The sequence below is a fragment of the Callithrix jacchus genome, chromosome 11, assembly GCF_049354715.1.
Source record: "Callithrix jacchus isolate 240 chromosome 11, calJac240_pri, whole genome shotgun sequence".
Classification (NCBI taxonomy): Eukaryota; Metazoa; Chordata; class Mammalia; order Primates; family Cebidae; genus Callithrix; species Callithrix jacchus.
Genome location: NC_133512.1, coordinates 112,294,096 through 112,312,082, shown reverse-complemented (window position 1 = coordinate 112,312,082; position 17,987 = coordinate 112,294,096). Strand labels below are relative to the sequence as shown.

At 40.6% G+C, this 17,987-nt stretch overlaps 1 protein-coding gene across 22 annotated transcripts in view; it reads left to right on the top strand.

Annotated features, from left to right (window-relative positions):
• Nucleotides 1-17,987, top strand: part of CALD1 (caldesmon 1) — a 238,228-nt gene that overhangs the window by 214,404 nt on the left and 5,837 nt on the right. For 6 of the 22 annotated variants that reach the window (XR_013524233.1, XR_013524238.1, XR_013524232.1 and 3 more), the window contains 7 exons: nt 1,306-1,446; nt 8,671-8,714; nt 8,811-8,892; nt 11,784-11,921; nt 12,309-12,404; nt 14,889-15,003; nt 17,366-17,446. Coding sequence is in view for 12 of the 22 variants with exons in the window: in XM_035254693.3 (XP_035110584.1) it covers nt 1,306-1,446; nt 8,671-8,714; nt 8,811-8,892; nt 11,784-11,921; nt 12,309-12,404; nt 17,366-17,446 (582 nt within the window). In the remaining 10 variants the exon portion in view is untranslated. The remainder of the gene's footprint in view (nt 1-1,305; nt 1,447-8,670; nt 8,715-8,810; nt 8,893-11,783; nt 11,922-12,308; nt 12,405-14,888; nt 15,004-17,365; nt 17,447-17,987) is intronic. The other 16 variants (XM_078343717.1, XM_035254696.3, XM_078343716.1 and 13 more) reach the window with 3 other exon arrangements.

The following is a 17,987-nucleotide window of genomic DNA, read 5'->3' as shown; positions in this document are numbered from 1 at the left end:
TACTTTAATAGATCATTGTGCTCCCAGTGCCTGGCACATTCTAGGCACTCAAAAATTGGTAGATATCATTATTGCCATCACTGTTATTATGATTATTATTCGGAGGAGGAAAGCATCAGGAAAGGCTGAAGGGAAATCATGAAGTCTTAGAACTGGATTGGACCTAGGCGATTATTTGGGCCAACCTGCCAAACACAGGATTCTTCTACAATATCCTCTGACACAGATGAACGTCTGCTCTCTGCTTGAGAACATGCAGTGATAATGATCTCGCAGTTTAAGAACTCCCTGAGACTGCATAAATCTCTCGGAAAATCAAGTCGTGCAACTGAATCAGAGCTCTGAATTTTTTGCCTGATAGAGAAGACAGGGTATTCCTGACTAGGAATGAAGACACAGAGGGGTTAATGAGATAGACTGTAAACATTTGCGATTGCAACGCCATGACGCAAGGTCTATAGCGTTTCGGGTTTGTCAAACTATCTAAAATTATTTATTCACTTGAAGCAGGGAGCAACCATAAAAATCACATCTTGTACCATCTGGCAAATACAGTACCACAGATAGATAGCTGTTCACATAAGTTATTCATTTGTCTTCACAGCTCTCCCAGGATGTAGGTAAAAGGGATATTCATATTAATTTTACATACTCAGAAGTGTGAGGTCATTGTTAATGACCCACAGGACGGTGGTGATTAGGTATCACCCTATGAGAAATCACCATAATGAGTGTTAGTCTAAGCCAGGGGTGTCCAATCTTTTGGCTTTTCTGGGTCACATTGGAAGAAGAATTGCCTTGGGCCACACATAACATACGCTAACACTAATGATCACTGATGAGCTAAAAAAAAATCACGAAAAGTCTCCTAAAGTTTTAAGAAAGTTTACGAATTTGTGTTAGGCCACGTTCAAAGCCATCCTAGGCATCATGTGTCCCCTAGGCCATGAGCTGAACAAGCCTAGTCTAAGCATTTTACATGTGCTTTCTCATTGAGTCCTCATGAAAGCCCTATAAAATGAGTGCTCTCGTTATCCCCGTTTTATGGATGAAGAAACTGAGCCACCGAGCAGATAAATAATATGGCCAAGGTCAGGCAGTTGGAAAGTAGCAGCACCAGAATGCAAATGCAGGCAGCTGGACTCCAGCTCTCAGGCTCAACCTCTGGGGACCACCTAGAAGGAGAGTGTCCGGTCTGCGGCTTGAGTCTCCTGCCTCTCCGACTGTGCTCTCTCTCCTACAGTGCTCTTCCCTTTGGCTGTGAAGCTGATATTGATGCCTCGTTATTTGTTCTTTCTCTCTTAGGAAGAGAAGAGAAGGCTAAAGGAAGAGATTGAAAGGCGAAGAGCAGAAGCTGCTGAGAAACGCCAGAAGATGCCAGAAGATGGCTTGTCAGATGACAAGAAACCATTCAAGTGTTTCACTCCTAAAGGTTCATCTCTCAAGGTATTTTTTTCCCAGAAAAATCTTCTTATAATACCTTTATTAGAATATAATAGAAACTGGATTTTAGCCCCTTGTTTAGTTATTGATTATTTGGGGCCTTTGTTTCATTTATCTTTTTGCTATCCTTCCATGTTAATCTGTTCAGGCTGCTCTAACAAAATACCTTAGACTGGGGCCAGATGTGGTGGCTCATGCCTGTAATCCCAGCACTTTGGGAGGCCGAGGCGAGCAGATCACTGGAGGTCAGGAGTTCTAGATCAGCCTGGCCAACATGGTGAAACCCCATCGCTACCAAAGATACAAAAATTAGCCTGGCCTGGTGGCACGCACCTAGAATAATTCCAGCTACTTGGGAGGCTGAGGCAGGAGAATTGCTTGAACCCAGGAGGTGGAGGTTGCAGTGAGCCAAGATCATGCCACTGCACTCTATCCTGGGCAACAGAGCAAGACTCTCTCAAAATGTATTGCTCACAGTTCTGGAGGCTGGGAAGTCAAAGATCAAGGTGCCAGCAGAAGTGGTTTCTGGGAGGGCCTATTCCTCATAGATGGCGCCTTTTCCCTGTGTCCTCACAAGGTGGAAGGGGAAAGGGAGAAAACGGACTCCCTTAGGCCTCTTTTACAAGGGCACTGGTCCCACAAGGGCCCCACCCTTCTTACCTAATCACCATCCCAAGGTCTCACCTCTTAATACCAACACGTCAAGGATTCAGTTTCAACATTTAAATTTTGGGCCATAGCACCTCCTTTCAGCTGTTTAACAGCTTCTCATTGTTTACAACATACGGAAAGGAGAGACGGCAGTGAAATTTTTATCTATTGTTTATTAGATGCTTTGGCATACATTAAAGTGGCATTTGGTGATTATCTCTGAATTTCACTGATCCACATTCCCCATGTGCCTCATTCCTTTGAACAATTGAGAATAGAACCATTTAAAGCTTATAAAATGGGAACACATATTTTAAAAGTTTAAGCTGCTTTTCATGCTAGCTGTTCATTTGTTTCTCTGTCATGATTAAAAGCCAGCTGGAAATGGTGCCAGTGCAAATTTTAAAGCAATTATGATGGCAGTAGGTGAAAAGTGACTTGCAGAGGGTCCTTTTCTGGGATGGCTTTGGTTCTATGACAGCCTTCATGGAGCACAACTCCTAACGGATGTAAAACAGAGCGCTGCCAAGAGAACAGAGAAGGAGCAGGAATTAGCTGAGTCAGGGAGATGATAGAATGAATAGCTGAGATGTAGGAAAAACACAGTGGACTCAAGAAAGTACCATCCTTGATTTATAATCAGTCCACCATTATTGCCAGTGGCCGTTTCTTTGAGGATTAACATCATTGAGCATCTAGCACAGTGCCTTATATCATATTGAAGATACTTAATAAATATTTGTTACATGATGACTGAATGAATGAATCTTCAGCGATTGGAACTTTTAACATTTCATTTTCCATCAACTTAGCTAGGTTCTAAAGCATCAACAATGAGCAAAGCCAGGACAGAATCATACCCAGGTTTGACCAGGCACAGTGGCTCACGCCTGTAATCCCAGCACTTTGGGAGGCTGAGGTGGGTGGATCACCTGAGGTCAGGAGTTCAAGACCATCCTGGCCAACATGGTGAAACTGCATCCCTACTAAAAATACAAAAATTAGCCAGGTGGGGTGGTGCACAGCTGTAATCCCAGCTACTTGGGAGGCTGAGGCAGGAGAATCATGTGAACCTAGGAGGCAGAGGTTGCAGCGAGCTGAGACTGTGTCACGGCACTCTAGCCTGGACAACAGAGTGAGACCCTGTCTCTAAAAAAAAAAAAAAAAATCAGAATTTTTAAATCCCCAGATGGCTTCCCTTAATCTTTATGATGATCTGGGTCTCAGTCATATCTCTGATACCTCCCAAATAAATTATTTGTACTCAAACCCTTGTCTCAAGGTCTGCTTCAGGGAAGATTCATACTAAGCCACAGAGGGATTAGACATTTAATATTTGATCAGTTATGAAATACTTAATGCGTGCTATGTCCTATGAGGGAAAGAACAAAGCAAGGTGGCTGTCCTGATGGCACTAATGACTGCCTCAAAGAAACAATTCAAGAATTACAAAGGTGACCAAATGCTGGTCTCAGAGCAGAGCCAAAGGAGGAGAGAAAGGCTCTGCGGAGTAGGCAAGCTTTATTTAACATTTCATTTTCCATCAACTTAGCTAGGTTATAAAGCATCCACTCTGATATCTGAATTTTATGTAATTTTCCAATGTCATGAAGCGTTATTCTTCTTTTGATTTTTTTTTCAACCATTTAACAATGTGAAAACTGTTCTCAAGGCTGGGTGCAGTGGCTCACATCTGTAATCCCAGCACTGTGGGAGACAGAGTCAGGTGGCTCACCTGAGGTCGGAAATTCAAAACCAGCCTAGCCAATATGGTGAAACCTCGTCTCTACTAAAAATACAAAACTTGCAAGTGAAGTGGCGGGTGCCTGTAATCTCAGCTATTCAGGAGGCTGAGACTGGAGAATTGCCTCAACCCGGGAGGCGTCACACCACTGCACTCCAGCCTGGGTGACACAGTGAGACTCCATCTCAAAAAAAAAAAAAAGAGAAAAAACCATTTCAGGTTTGGGGCTATGTGGGCAAATGGGTTGCAGACCCCCTGCTCTAGAAAGCCAAACCCCCCTGGGGGTCAGGCTGTCTCTTTACAGCACTCAGAGTTCAGCCCATTCCCAATCTAGGTCTTCTGTTCCTGGCTCAACAGTAATCAAAGAAAACCATGCTCTCTCTTTCCACCTTCTTTAAAATCCCACCCAAGCCTTCCTTGAACCATCTTGGTAACATGAAGAAAGTAGTAGTCATCTATACTTCCAAATTCTACATTTTTTTTTTCCAGGAGAAACTATAACTCACCCTCCCTCCTCTTTAATTATTTCCTTGCCACCAAATTTCTCAACTTACTTATTTCTCTGGTCTTTCCCTCAACCAGATGCTGGCTTCCCACTTCATTTAGAACTCCCAAGGAGCCATTTGTCTACTCCCTCTGGTGGAGAGATATTTGTCTGCAATTGACTAAAGTAGATGTATAAAAAAAAAAAAAGTCTAGGAAAAATTTTCTATATAAGAGAGACACGTATTCAGAAGCAGACAGTCTATGATTCTCTCCATGTATGTGCCTTGAAGAACTTGCTATGACTCTGATTTTCAAGATCAAGTTCATATTCTACAATTTAATTGGAATAGCTATTGATACCCTTGGCCCTGCAACTTTTTTAAGTGGTCACCGTTAGCATCGTAGAATACCGATGGGAGGAACCATATTTGCTATTTGACAACAAAGTACTATCAACTAGTGTATCTTTGAAAAATATTTCATGATTTCTATTCCTTGTTTGGGAAAGTCTGTGCCTGGTTTCTAATCATTTACATATTACATATCAAAATCATTAGTGAATGATTTTGATATGTAATAAAGAATAAATTTTAAGTAAATTAAATTCAAAGATTTTAAAAATTTCTATTGCCTTTATATGTTGGTTGGGGGCAGGGTGTGGTGTAACAAGAGCACCAGTTTTCTAAAATGAATAGTATGCTTGTATTTTGAGTTTTATCGAGACAATACTGCCACCTCTTGGTCTTCAGAAGAACCAATTTCCCTCATTAAACTGCTTAAACAGAACATGTAATATACAAATTCAGTACAAATTGTTAAATTACACAGAGTCACTAAGCTAGGATATTTTCCAGTAGGAGCATCAGTAAACGGACAGTGTGTCCTGACAAAATGTACAAAACGTGATGATGAAGTCAAGCTATGTTAGCTATGATAGATACAAAAGGAGTAGGAATCTGAGGCCTTGGTAATTTGAATGAATGCCATGGCCTATGTTAGAAAGACAGTCCCTGAGTCTTAAAGACACTGCAGGTGGAGCAAAGAACAATTCTCTCCTCCGATATCCCCTTCTGCAGTACCTCTGTCCTCCCACCACACTGAGTTTTTCTTCATTCTTCAGTCTCACCATGCTGCGTGCCTTGTGGCTCCCCAAATCTTTGTACATATGCTTGCTTTGCATATGTACATACCTTTCCTGGCTGAGCCATGCACGTCTTGGCTCACTTTCATAAATTCATTTCTGAAACCATGTCAGCCAAAAACTACTAATCTCAACTCAACATCAAAACTACTGAAAAGCCTTCTCCAGCTCCCCCAGATAGTTACTTCTCTTATAGATACAGCATTTTTTTCCTTTTCTTTCTTTAATATTATATCTACTGTTAATTTTTAAATATTTTATTTTATATACTTTACTAGTCTTGCCGACTAAATTTTGTGTTCCTTAAAGAATAAGACCTTGTTAGCTGGGTGTGGTAGCTCACGCCTGTAATCCCAGCACTTTGGGAGGCCGAGGTGGGCAGATTAGGAGTTTGAGACCAACCTGACCAACACGGAGAAACCCCACCTCTACTAAAAATACAAAATTAGCCAGGCATGGTAGTGCATGCCTGTAATCCTAGCTACTTGGGAGGCTGAGGCAGAAGAATTGCTTGAACCTGGGAAGCAGAGGTTGCGGTGAGCCAAGATGGGACCACTGCACCACTCTAGCCTGGGCAACAAAAGCGAAACTTTGTCTCAAAAAAGAAAGAATAAGACCGTGTCTATCTTAGTTTGCTCAGGATACCATAACAAAATACCATAGACTGGGTGGCTTAAACAATAGAAATGTATTTCTCACAGTTCTGGAGGCTGGAAGTCCAATATCAAGGTGTGAGCAGATTCAGTTTATGGTGAGAGCCTTCCTCATGGCTTGCAGATGGCTGCCTTCTTACTGTGTCTTCACATGGTGGAAAGAGAGCGAGTGAGCTCTCTAGTGTGTCTTCTTATAGGGATACTAATCCTGTAGGATCAGGGTTCCACCCCTATTATCTCATTTAACCTTAATTACTTCCTTGGATGCCCCTTTTCCAAATACAATAACATTGGGGGTTAGAGCCTTAACATATGCGTTATTTAGGGGGACCCAATTTGATCAATAACACTTTTTATTAGAATTCAATTTTATATAGAAGGTACTCAGTATATAATTTATTGGCTAATTGTCTGACAGGCTGGCAGGGACAAAAACAGGATGAATGGATGGATGGATGGATGGACGGACGGATGGACGGACAATATTAAAAGTCCCAGTGCATTGCACAGTTTTAAACTATTTCACCTTACTCACCTGGGAACTTTTTCTACAGAAACATACTTCTAAGTTTATCATTAAAATCAGAAAAATAAGAGTTACTTTATAGATTTTTTTATATCCCATATGCTCAGCATTACTTATAGTACTTTTTTGTATAAAGTTTTTTAAGTAAGAGTTTGCTTTTATCTTTGTAGGAAATCATTGGAAAGAATGAAATGCTCTTACTAACAGTATAAAAGTGTTATTCAGCTGATATTAGAGAGGAAGCATGAAGCATGTTTAAAAAAAAACAACTCTGTGATATTTATTAATTGCTCATGAATCCCGGACCAGTCTGGGTCAGAAAGAACTCCTTACATCTTGGAGAATTGTGTGTGTCCCCTCAAAATTCATATGTTGAAATTCTAACTTGAAATTTAGGAGGTGGGACCTTTGGAAGACAATTAGGTCATGAGGGTAGAGCTCCCCTTAACGGGATTAGTGCCCTTGTAAGAAGAGACACAGAACCTTACTTGCTCCCTCTACTCTCCACTATATGGTGGCATAGCAGTTTGCAGATGCTATCTGCAAACCATGAAGAGAGCTCTCACCAGAACCCAACCATGCTGGCAACCTAATCTTAGACTTCCCAGTCTCCAGAAATGTAAGAAATGTTTTTTGTTTGAAGCCACCCAGCCTGTAGTAATTTCTCATATTAACTGGAACTCACTGAGACAAGGGGCTACTCAAACATACTAGCCTAAGGCAACTATAATCTAGTATATTTCTTAGCTGCCCTGAACAGGGAAGACAATGGAATTTTTCAGCCTGCATGTGCTTTTAAGCAAAGAAGATATTTGCTCATGGTATTGATAAGTGATGGGTGGCAGAGGATATTTCTAGTCTGGAGTCAGGTATGGCATGGATTCAACAAATATTTGCTTATTGCTAACATCTAAATTTAAGTGATACAGTTTCAGTAAAATATAATGTTTGATTTAGCAGCTTCGGTTGTAGCAAAAAGTTCCTAACTTAACAACAACAAAAGAACTCATTAAAGATCACTGAACTGCCCATTTTTTCTATGTCCATCTCAGTTTCTTTGGACTTATGTCCTAATTTTACACTTGGTCTAAGAGGGTCTTCACGGGAAGCCTCAGCCATTGCTGATGAGCTGTGCCCCATCCTCACTATACCTGCATCACATCTTTTACATTCCAACACTAAGTTCAACAATAGGCTTGATGATTGACCCTTGTCAAGTTAGGAAATTAAGTTGAGCAGTAAGAGACTAGTTCACATTTCCTAGTTATTCAATCCTGTTACATACCAAATCTGTAGTTAAAACATCGTGGGAAAATTCTGTTACTCAAATAGCATGGTATGTCTACAGTAAATACATCCTAAAAGGTAACAGCATGTATTTTTGAAAAAGTTATGCAAGCTTTGTTGTTTTTGTTTGTTTGTTTTGAGATAGATGCTCATTCTGTCACCCAGGCTGGAGTGCAGTGGCACAACCTTGGCTCACTGCAATCTCTGCCTCTCGGGTTCCATAAATCCTCCCATCTCAGCCTTCCAAGTAGCTGGGCCTACAAGCACATGCCACCACGCCCAGCTAATTTTTGTATTTTTTAGTAGAGACGGGGTTTCACCATGTTGGCCAGGCTGGTCTTGATTGCCTGACCTCAAGTAATTTGCCTGCTGTGGCCTCTCAAAGTGCTAGGATTATAGGCGTGAGCCACAGCACCCATCTGATTATGTTAGTCTTAAATTTTAATTATTTATTTATATTGTTTCAGAGGCATTTTAATTCCATTTCTGTCTGGTCTTTATTTTGCCTTGAAAACGTGATTTTTTTTTAACACATTTTCTCTACCCTGTATCAGTCTTACCTTCGTTCCCCAAATCTCACTATCAATTACCTTATATGTAGTTTTGCCTTCTAGCAGAGCTATGCACAGTAACCCGTGTGTTTATTTACCAGGTTCAGGGATGATATTGGCCTGGGCTGAGAAACACTGTTTATAAGCTGGAAATATTAATTGGGTTTATTTTCTTTTGCAATTCCTAGATAGAAGAGCGAGCAGAATTTTTGAATAAGTCTGTGCAGAAAAGGTAAATACGGTTGATGGTTCATTTGAGCTAATCAGCTAGCATATGTATGGGAAGATTCTCTCTCATATTTTTATATGTCTGTGTTTATTTTTTTAGCAGTGGTGTCAAATCAACTCATCAAGCAGCAGTAGTCTCCAAGATTGACAGCAGACTGGAGCAGTATACCAGTGCAATTGAGGTGAGAACTGTCCTCAGCGTTATGGTCCCACTGAACAGAAATAGATTCTGACTACATAGAAGACCACAAAAACACTTAGGACAATAATCAAGTCCAATAGCCACAGTAGTGCTAGAATTTTTTTTTTTTGAGATGTACCCTCGCTGTGTCACCCAGGCTGGAGTGGAGTGTGCAATGTTGGCTCACTGCAAACTCCGCCTCCCAGGTTTAAGCGATTCTCCTGCCTCAGCCTCCTGAGTAGGTGGTATTACAGGGGCCCACCACCACACTCAGCTAATTTTTGTATATTTAGCAGATACAGAGTTTCACCCCATTGACCAGGCTGGACTCAAACTCCTGACCTCAAGTGATCCACCTGCCTCGGTCTCCCAGAGTGCTGGGATGACAGACATGAGCCACTGCACCCAGCCCCCAGTAGTGTTAGAATATTAATGATGCTTTATTACACTTTGAAATTCTAAGTTCTAAGAAATACAATAATAAAGATAAATTTTAGAAGAGTTTAAATAAATTATTTTCTACTTTCAGCCTGAATATTGTTTAATGAAAAGGTTACTCTTTTAATGAATGGGTTTATTGGTATTTAACTAAAATTTTTATACATTCACATTTATATCTTCAATATCCCTAATTCCTTATGAAATATGTTCCTATATGTGGTTTGAAGAGGTCTCTTATGATCTTAGTCCTCTGTTGTTTATATAAACCTCTTTTTTTTTTTTTTTTTTTTTGCCAATCAGTGTGAGCTTATAAAGTTGCTCAGGTTAGCCTTGAACTCATGACCTCGCCTTCGCAAGCGCCACGACCTCCGGCCGGAGCCACCTTGGACCCCTATATAAACCTCTTATTATCAAAAGTAGTAGTATAATGTAATATAAAGATGATAGCCAACCCAAGTTTAATCATCATCAGTTTCAAACAGATTTTTATATTTGAAGGACCACAGTTTTATGTGTCTATCTACTTCACCTTTTTTTCCCCCACCCAACTGATCTGGGGGTTTTATTCTATTTGGAAATGTGTATTTCCAGTACCAAAGCACCAAAACGGATCATCAAGATGTGATCCTGCTGTTTTCTTCTTTGTATAGATTTTAGTCAATGGTTTTAGCCTCTTGTACATCAGAGCACCTTCTATGAAGTAACTGGATCAGTTTGATTTGATTTTTTCTTCTCTTTTACACTCTAGAGTGGAGATACACATATAATAGTTTACAGGCCGGGTGTGGTGGCTCATGCCTGTAATCCAAGCACTTTGGAGGCCAAGGTGGGCGGATCACCTGAGGTCGGGAGTTGAAGACCAGCCTGACCAACATGGTGAGACCCCGTCTTAAAAAAAAAAATAGTAGTTTACAGATGCTAAGAGGAAGGAGGAGAAGCATCTGATGATTTTTCAAAGGAACAATCAAGTCTTAACACTGAAGATGTGATTTACAAGACTAAATGTCCACTCAAATAGACAACAGATTGCAGATCATTATTTTCTGTGGCTGAGTTGGTCATAGCACTAATAGGTGTAATGACACCAAGACTGTGGCTTTAAACTTTGCATAGTCCAGTGAGACTGTTCTTTATGCCATGGCCACTAATGGTGTCACTCATCCAAGAAGGCTGTGCCTTCTTAACCATAGGTGCAGGCCAGAAAGCAGGACTGGAAGAGAAACTCGAGCCATTTGGGGTATGGCCTTCATTAATGCCGGGAGAGTGTCTTGAATACACTTCTTTCTTAATTACATCCATTTTTTCCTCCTTTCCAATATATTTCCCATGCAGGGGTATCTCAGTCTTTCCATCTTTTAGCTCTTTCCTGCCTCAGGACTTTTGCACATGCTGTTACCTCTGCAGGGAATGGAGTTTGCTCCTCCTGTTTACTTCCCCACTTTCAAGTCTTCTGTCAGATCTGGGTTTAAATGTCACTTCTTCAGAGTAGCCTTCTTTGTACCCCCAACTAAGTATTATTCCCCAATTGTGTGCCATGCTTTATGGCACTTCATTATTTTTCACAGCATTTAGCAAAGTCTGAAATAACTACTTGTATAACTAGTTACTGTCTTCCCTTTCTATTAAAATATAAGCCACCTGCAGCTCACAAAACTGTCTTTTTTTTTTTTCTTTTGGAGACAAGAGTTTGTTTTTTTTTTTTTTTTGAGACAGAGTTTCACTCTTGCCCAAGCTGGAGTGCAATGGCGTGATCTTGGCTCATTGCAACCTCCGCCTCCCGGGAAGAATCAAACGATTCTCCTCCCTCAGCCTCCTAGAGCCCAGCAAAGTGGCCTGCATACAGTAGGCATTGAAGAAGTATTGTTGAGGCCAGGTGTGGTGACTCATGCCTGTAGTCACAGCATTTTGGGAGGCCAAGACAGGATGATACGTTGAGCCCAGGAGTTCAAAACCAGCCTGAGCAACACAGGGACTATGCCTGACTATTTTTTTTCATTTTTTTCTCTACAAAATGGAGAGAAGCCTATGGTTCCAGCTACTCAGGAGGCTGAAGTGGGAAGATCACTTGAGGCCTGGAGGTCATGACTACAGTGAGCCTTAATTGTGTCACTGCACTCCAGCCCAGGTGACAGAGCAAGACTCTGTCTCAGAAAAAAAAAAAAGAAAAAAAATCGAAGAAACAAAGTAAAATATCAATTTCACAATAAATGATGTCCGAACAGAAACCATATTCCATTCTTGGAAGATCCTCTGATCTAGCTGTGAGGGTTCATTTTGAGGGACATCTGTCATCAGGATATAGTTTTATAGCAGAAATTATCACTCTCATTTTCAGTGAAGGTGTTTACACAACGAATTTTTAAGATGACAGTGTTGGGGAAGACAAGCTCACTACAATTATGTGAGAACAAACTTCTTGCACCAGTCCTAAAAATAACTCACACATTTCAGGGAACGAAAAGTGCAAAACCTACAAAGCCGGCAGCCTCGGATCTTCCTGTTCCTGCTGAAGGGGTACGCAACATCAAGAGCATGTGGGAGAAAGGGAATGTGTTTTCATCCCCCACGGCAGCAGGCACCCCAAATAAGGTGAGCATCTGATTTTTGTCTTTTAAGTGTGGAGGGACACATTTTTTTGGCATGTCGATTTCAATTTAGGAATCACACTAGTAAATAATAAAAGCAGTGTAGAAGGTGCAATGTGTACTTTGTTTTGCAATGACCACAAACGCAGGCTCAGAGAGAACGTGTTGGTGAGGTTGCCCTATGTGGAAGCCCCGGCCATTGTTCTCTAACACGCCTGAGCTGAAATGTCCACCCTTGGGGTTGGGGTAGGGTGAGTTACAAGGGAAAGAAAACCGGACAATATATTCTGTAAATATCAGGTGTTAAGATGATATTTTGAATTTGCCTTGAAAATTCCTTCCCAGGTAGTTAACTTTGTTCTTTAATATTTTGGATGATTCCCCTTTGTAGGAAACTGCTGGCTTGAAGGTAGGGGTTTCCAGCCGCATCAATGAATGGCTAACTAAAACCCCAGATGGAAACAAGTCACCTGCTCCCAAACCTTCTGTAAGTACCTTTAGGTTTTACTGAGTTTCTTTGATCTCTCAGCTCCTAGCAGAGGAAGAAAACAATCAGTTGGTCTGTTTACCTAGGAATCACAGGGCCCTGTTCTTTGCTTTCCCTAACGAATATCAAAGAAGTGTTCAAATTTACAGCAGTTCTAAGAAGCTGCATTGCAGTTACTCAGGGGGTAAAATGAAACCAAATAATCACCTCTACACCCTAACTGAGATGAATCAGCCAGAATACTGAGGCAGTTCAAAGTTAGACCCTTTACTCGTCTATTTGTTTAGCTTCTATTCTATAAATCCTGGATAGCAATTTGACAACGAAAGGTCAAATTATTTTGGCTACTACTTTATCAAGAGCACCCACCCCTAAATTCCCAAAAGAATATGTATGTTGTCTATTGTGAACCTGTGTGTTCCAATATACCTAATTTTTATACCATGGCACAAAAATGCAGTTCTTGGGTAGTTGTTGAAATAATTGGTCTAATTGTGTTGTCAGCACCTCCTGAGGAAAGTCATAAAACTGGAAACACTAGAAAAACTGGTTATGAATGATAAGTTTTTGAGAATCTAAAATTCTCTTAATTTACGAAGTGCAGCTATCTTGCTAAAAAGTACATTTCTTTTCACCTTTCATTGAATGTATATGACAGTTACCTTGGATTTGTCATTATAATAAGAAAACGTATGAAGCTCCTCACTGTATATTGCTGAGCTTTCCCTGTTAAGTTTGCTTTTATAGCTGTTATAAAAAAAAAAAAGGTAAGAGTCCACCGTCATAATCCTACATTCTAGAGGAAGAAGAAAAACTTTCCAATCCTAGACCTCTGTGCATTGAATTGTATCCATTGGCTACATGCCATTTAATTGCATTCTTTGGCTCCATATATAATCTCCAAAGTCACTAAATTTTGTCAGTTTCCAATTTAAAAAGAGAAAAGAAGAAATGAAAAGGTTCGCAAATCCTTCTTGGGCACAACTCCTTGAACCATTTAATTAATATATACCCTGAGATTCTTTGCATACGGACTCACAGGAAGTATAAACTAACGTCAAGCCAACTGACAATCAGAAAATCTTTATGCATTGAAAAAAGCAACTATTCCTGCCCTCTCAATAGGTACAAGAAAGGAGGTTTGCTGGCCGGGTGCGGTGGCTCATGCCTGTAATCCCAGCACTTTGGGAGGCCGAGGCGGGTGGATCACGAGGTCAACAGATCGAGGCCATCCTGGTCAACATGGTGAAACCCCGTCTCTACTAAAAATACAAAAAATTAGTGGGCATGGTGGTAATCCCAGCTACTCAGGAGGGTGAGGCAGGAGAATTGCCTGAACCCAGGAGGCAGAGGTTGTGGTGAGCCGAGATCGCGCCGTTGCACTCCAGCCTGGGTAAACAAGAGCGAAACTCCGTCTCAAAAAAAAGAAAGGGGGTTTGTAAAAGGACACTGTCGAGACAAGAGGCCATACCCAAAAGTTATGTTCTCTTTAGTGCCTCAAGTTTTCCCACCATCTCTGGTATCAGAAGGAGTAGAAATTATTTTCAAAAACAAAGCCACTGCAGTATATATAAGTTTTGTGGTTCCAGACCAATGATTATTAACCTTTTTTGAATTTGAACCCCTTTGAAAACCTAATGAAATCTAAGGATCCTCTCCCCAAAAACATACATATAAAAAACAAGACGGTCCATGGACCCACTGAGGAACTCTAAGATAATAAGGAGAGAAAGATCTATGCTTCCCTCTTCAATAAGTGTGAAATATTGCAAGGAAATGCTAATTTTTGCATGTTTATGATATTTGCAATCTTTCATTTGTGTAGCAGATTATACTCATAAATTTGGTCCAGAACTTGCCCCCTATTCTTTTATCGGCACTTTAACCTGTCAACTTAAGAGTTTACCATCATCTGTATGACATCCTAATGAGGTTTAAAAGATAAAATTCAGTTATTATTATGATAGGTATAACTGTATCCAGGTTTCCACAGCAAGTAAGCAAGAACATACACCTTGTTCTGGGGTTATTGACAGCTTCCTAAAAAAAAAAAAGATATTGCAGAGAAATTACAGAATCATTGCCTGCTTTTTCTACTAGTGTGTGACTTGCTAGAGCACCCTCTAGAGGATAGAGAAGAAAAGGAAAGAACAACATGGCAGTTAGTATAGATTTTAGTGAGGTCTTTCTTCCCATTAGATTTTGTAGACTAGTATGGCTTCCTGAATGAGAACCAGATGGAAGAAAGTTCTATGAAATCAATGTTGTAAATACACCAGATTGCTACTGGGATGTCCCTTGCTATTTGTGGGTAGAATTTATAGTATTTCAGTGTAACTTTGTAACTGCATTCAATTCTAAGTATATCTGTTTTAGCTGGTTTGTCTATTCTTGGTGTCTAAACTACAAGTTACACAGCAATTAAAAAGCTAATTTGTCTTTCTTTTTGTTTAAAAAAAAAAAAACCAACAATGTCTTTCTCAGCTGAACTTCTGTTCCTCACTCTTTGGTCTCTGGTTGATTGGAAACCTGCTTCTCCTGCCTTCATTTCTCCCTCTTCTTCCGGAGTGGGTCTTTCTCTAAAATGTAGTCTGGTCAGGTAATTCCATTTATATTTCCCCTTTGATTTAAAATGCCAACTTATAACTCGGATGTTAATATTTTCTTAAAAGGACTCTAAACTCTTTAACTCTGATCTTGAAAGATTCATCAGCAGGATTTATGGGAAGTGCAGTCCATTTGCTTCGGTAGACAAACATGGATGTGAGGGAAAAAATATTTGTCTCATATGAATCAAATGAATAAAGCACTAAAGCTGCCTTCCAGAGCGTCCATCAGTGTGCTCCTAATCATAGTGTCCAAACTTTTACAACAGTCTTCCAGACAGTTTGGCAGCATCTACCTATGCTGGCAAATGTCGTGGAATTCTACAGAAATAATCTGATTTGTTGCTTAATGGCTCCAAGTTAAACAGGTGTAACTCTCTAATAGAATATCAGGAATTCATGCCACAGAGGAAATCCAGAAACTCAGTAAGGTTTAGACAAATCTGAAATGCTTCACATGGTATCATTTAACTGTGCATTTTCAGTGTCACAGTCTCAATACGATCTATCAGAAGTATGTCCATTTCGATCAGTATCCACGGGTAAATGCAATGGCTGTTAGCTTTGCCTTCCTCCTGAGAAAAGGGTTTGCCAAGATAAGCATTACTATTTCAGTAAAGCACATTTATTTTCTACAAACTACCTTTTGCCAAGTACTAATATAAGCAAATGCTGGAAGAAAAGTAAACTGAAACAGAAATTTGGATCCTTACCCAAATGAAATTAATTATGAGGTAGTATATAAGGACTCCAAGCTATATAACTGTTATTGATGGTATTTTAGTGTTTCCGTCCTAAGATTTCCACATGTTCTTACACATGTCATCAGCTGTCAACTTCTCGTATGGGTTCAATTTGTGATGAATGTTTATATTTGCTAGGTTCTACTGATCCACTTCTGAATTACCCACTTGCCCCTCAGGAGACACAAAATGATTCTAGGGTGAGGAAAGTGCTGCTAGAAAACTGACTTTGTTTGGGCTGCCCAGCTGCTGATCCCAAGACAGTGATTCCAGAGCAAGTCGTTTACATGGAGGTGAAGAAAACACTATAGGGACTGGGTTTGGGAGAAGGAGGCAGCCCGCAAAGTGTTATTAAGCAAGTCCCCACATAGACTGTTAAACCTTAATCCCACGGCGGAAATCCTGGAAGCCACCAAAGAACACATACTTCAGAGTTACCCGAGCTGCGGCAAGCGTGAGCCTGAGAAATAATTTTGCACCAACATTTGCCAGTCAGCTATTGAGGACTGCTCCTGGGGACGTTATAATAACTCTCTGGACCGGGCAGAGTGGCTCACACCTATAATCCCAACACTTTAGGAGGCTGAGGCGGGTGGATCACAAGGTCAGGAGTTCAAGACCAGCCTGGCCAACATGGCGAAAACCTATCTCTACTAAAAATACAAAAATCAGCCAGGTGTGGTGGTGGGTGCCTGTAATCCCAGCTGCTTGGGAGGCTGAGGTAGGAGAATCGCCTAAACCCAGGAGGCAGAGGTTGCAGTGAGCTGAGATTGTGTCATTGCACTCCAGCCTGGGCGACAAGAGCAAAAAATAAATAAACAAACAAACAAATAAATAAATATAAACTCTCTGAACTTTCCAACCTGCCTCCTGGGCAGGCAAAACTGGCATCTATAACCAGAGAAAGTCCCTAGGCAGAGAAGTACCATGTGGGGTTGGCTATTGGCTGGTGTTCACTAAAGTAGTAAGGGCTGGGGGAAAAGAGGTGAGAACTGAAAGGGTTCACCTGTCAGGCAGGAAGTGCTTATCAAACCTCAAATTAATTATTTTTAAATAACCTGTGCTCTACTGATTTTGAGAGTGCAGAAAGTTAAAAAGTGGCTATATTATTTTTAACATGCTCCTGTTTCACTTTTACTGATCAATAAACAGTAAGTCCTTGGTAAGGGGCAAGGACCCAGAGGCTAGTTCCAGCCCATTCTCATATCATAAGACACGTCATGGTCTATATAAAATCAAACAACAGCTAATCCTGTCTCTACTAAAAATACAAAAAAAAAAAAAAAATAGCTGGGTGTGGTCGCAAACACCTGTAATTCCTGCTATTCAGGAGGCTGAGGCAGGAGAATTGCTTGAACCCAGGAGACAAAGGTTGCAGTGAGCCAAGATTGCACCATTCCAACCTGGGCGACAGAGTAAGATTGCATCTCAAAAAAAAAATATCAAACAACAGCTGATGGTCCTTTCAATTCTATGCATTTCAGGTCCCCGGAGTAAAGTGTATTAAACAACAGATTGATTCAAATAAAGAATAGATGTGGCCATTTATTTAGAGCTGGCTAGAAAATATAAATGGCCACCTATCAATGTTTTTCTGCTTTCTCTTTATTAGGACTTGAGACCAGGAGATGTATCCGGCAAGCGGAACCTCTGGGAAAAGCAATCTGTGGACAAGGTCACTTCCCCCACTAAGGTAATCTATTGGGAGGACTAGTATTTCAGAGGTTTGTTTTCCTGATGTACCCTGCTGTATAATGTCCTGGAGTCAGATAAGAAATATCAATGACCTCCAGATCTTTGCCTGCATACCCATCAGCATCTAAAAGACCAGGACATAACACAGTGAAAGGAAAATGCATTGCAAGTTTGTCAGTCCTACAACATAAACCGCCCAAACCCGTGAATGGTTCTCAGTAAGACAGTCTCAACACAGCACAGTGGTAGGAATGTCAGCAGCAGAAAGCTGCATGGGATGCCATGGTCTATGTTTCCTTACAAGGTCCTAGCTTGGTGCCACAGTCATTTAAAGATCCTTGGGGAAAACATCTGTCTCCCTGAGTGTTTTCAAAGCTGCTTTCTGGAGTCCTTTTAGATTATATTGCCACTGCCAGCAGCCTAAGACTCAGGGTTGGTATGGCAAAAAATTAAAATACTCAAAATAAGGCAAAAAATATTCAAAATTAAAATAATATTCAAAAGTAAGGCAACCATTTACCACCCTATGAAAACAAATG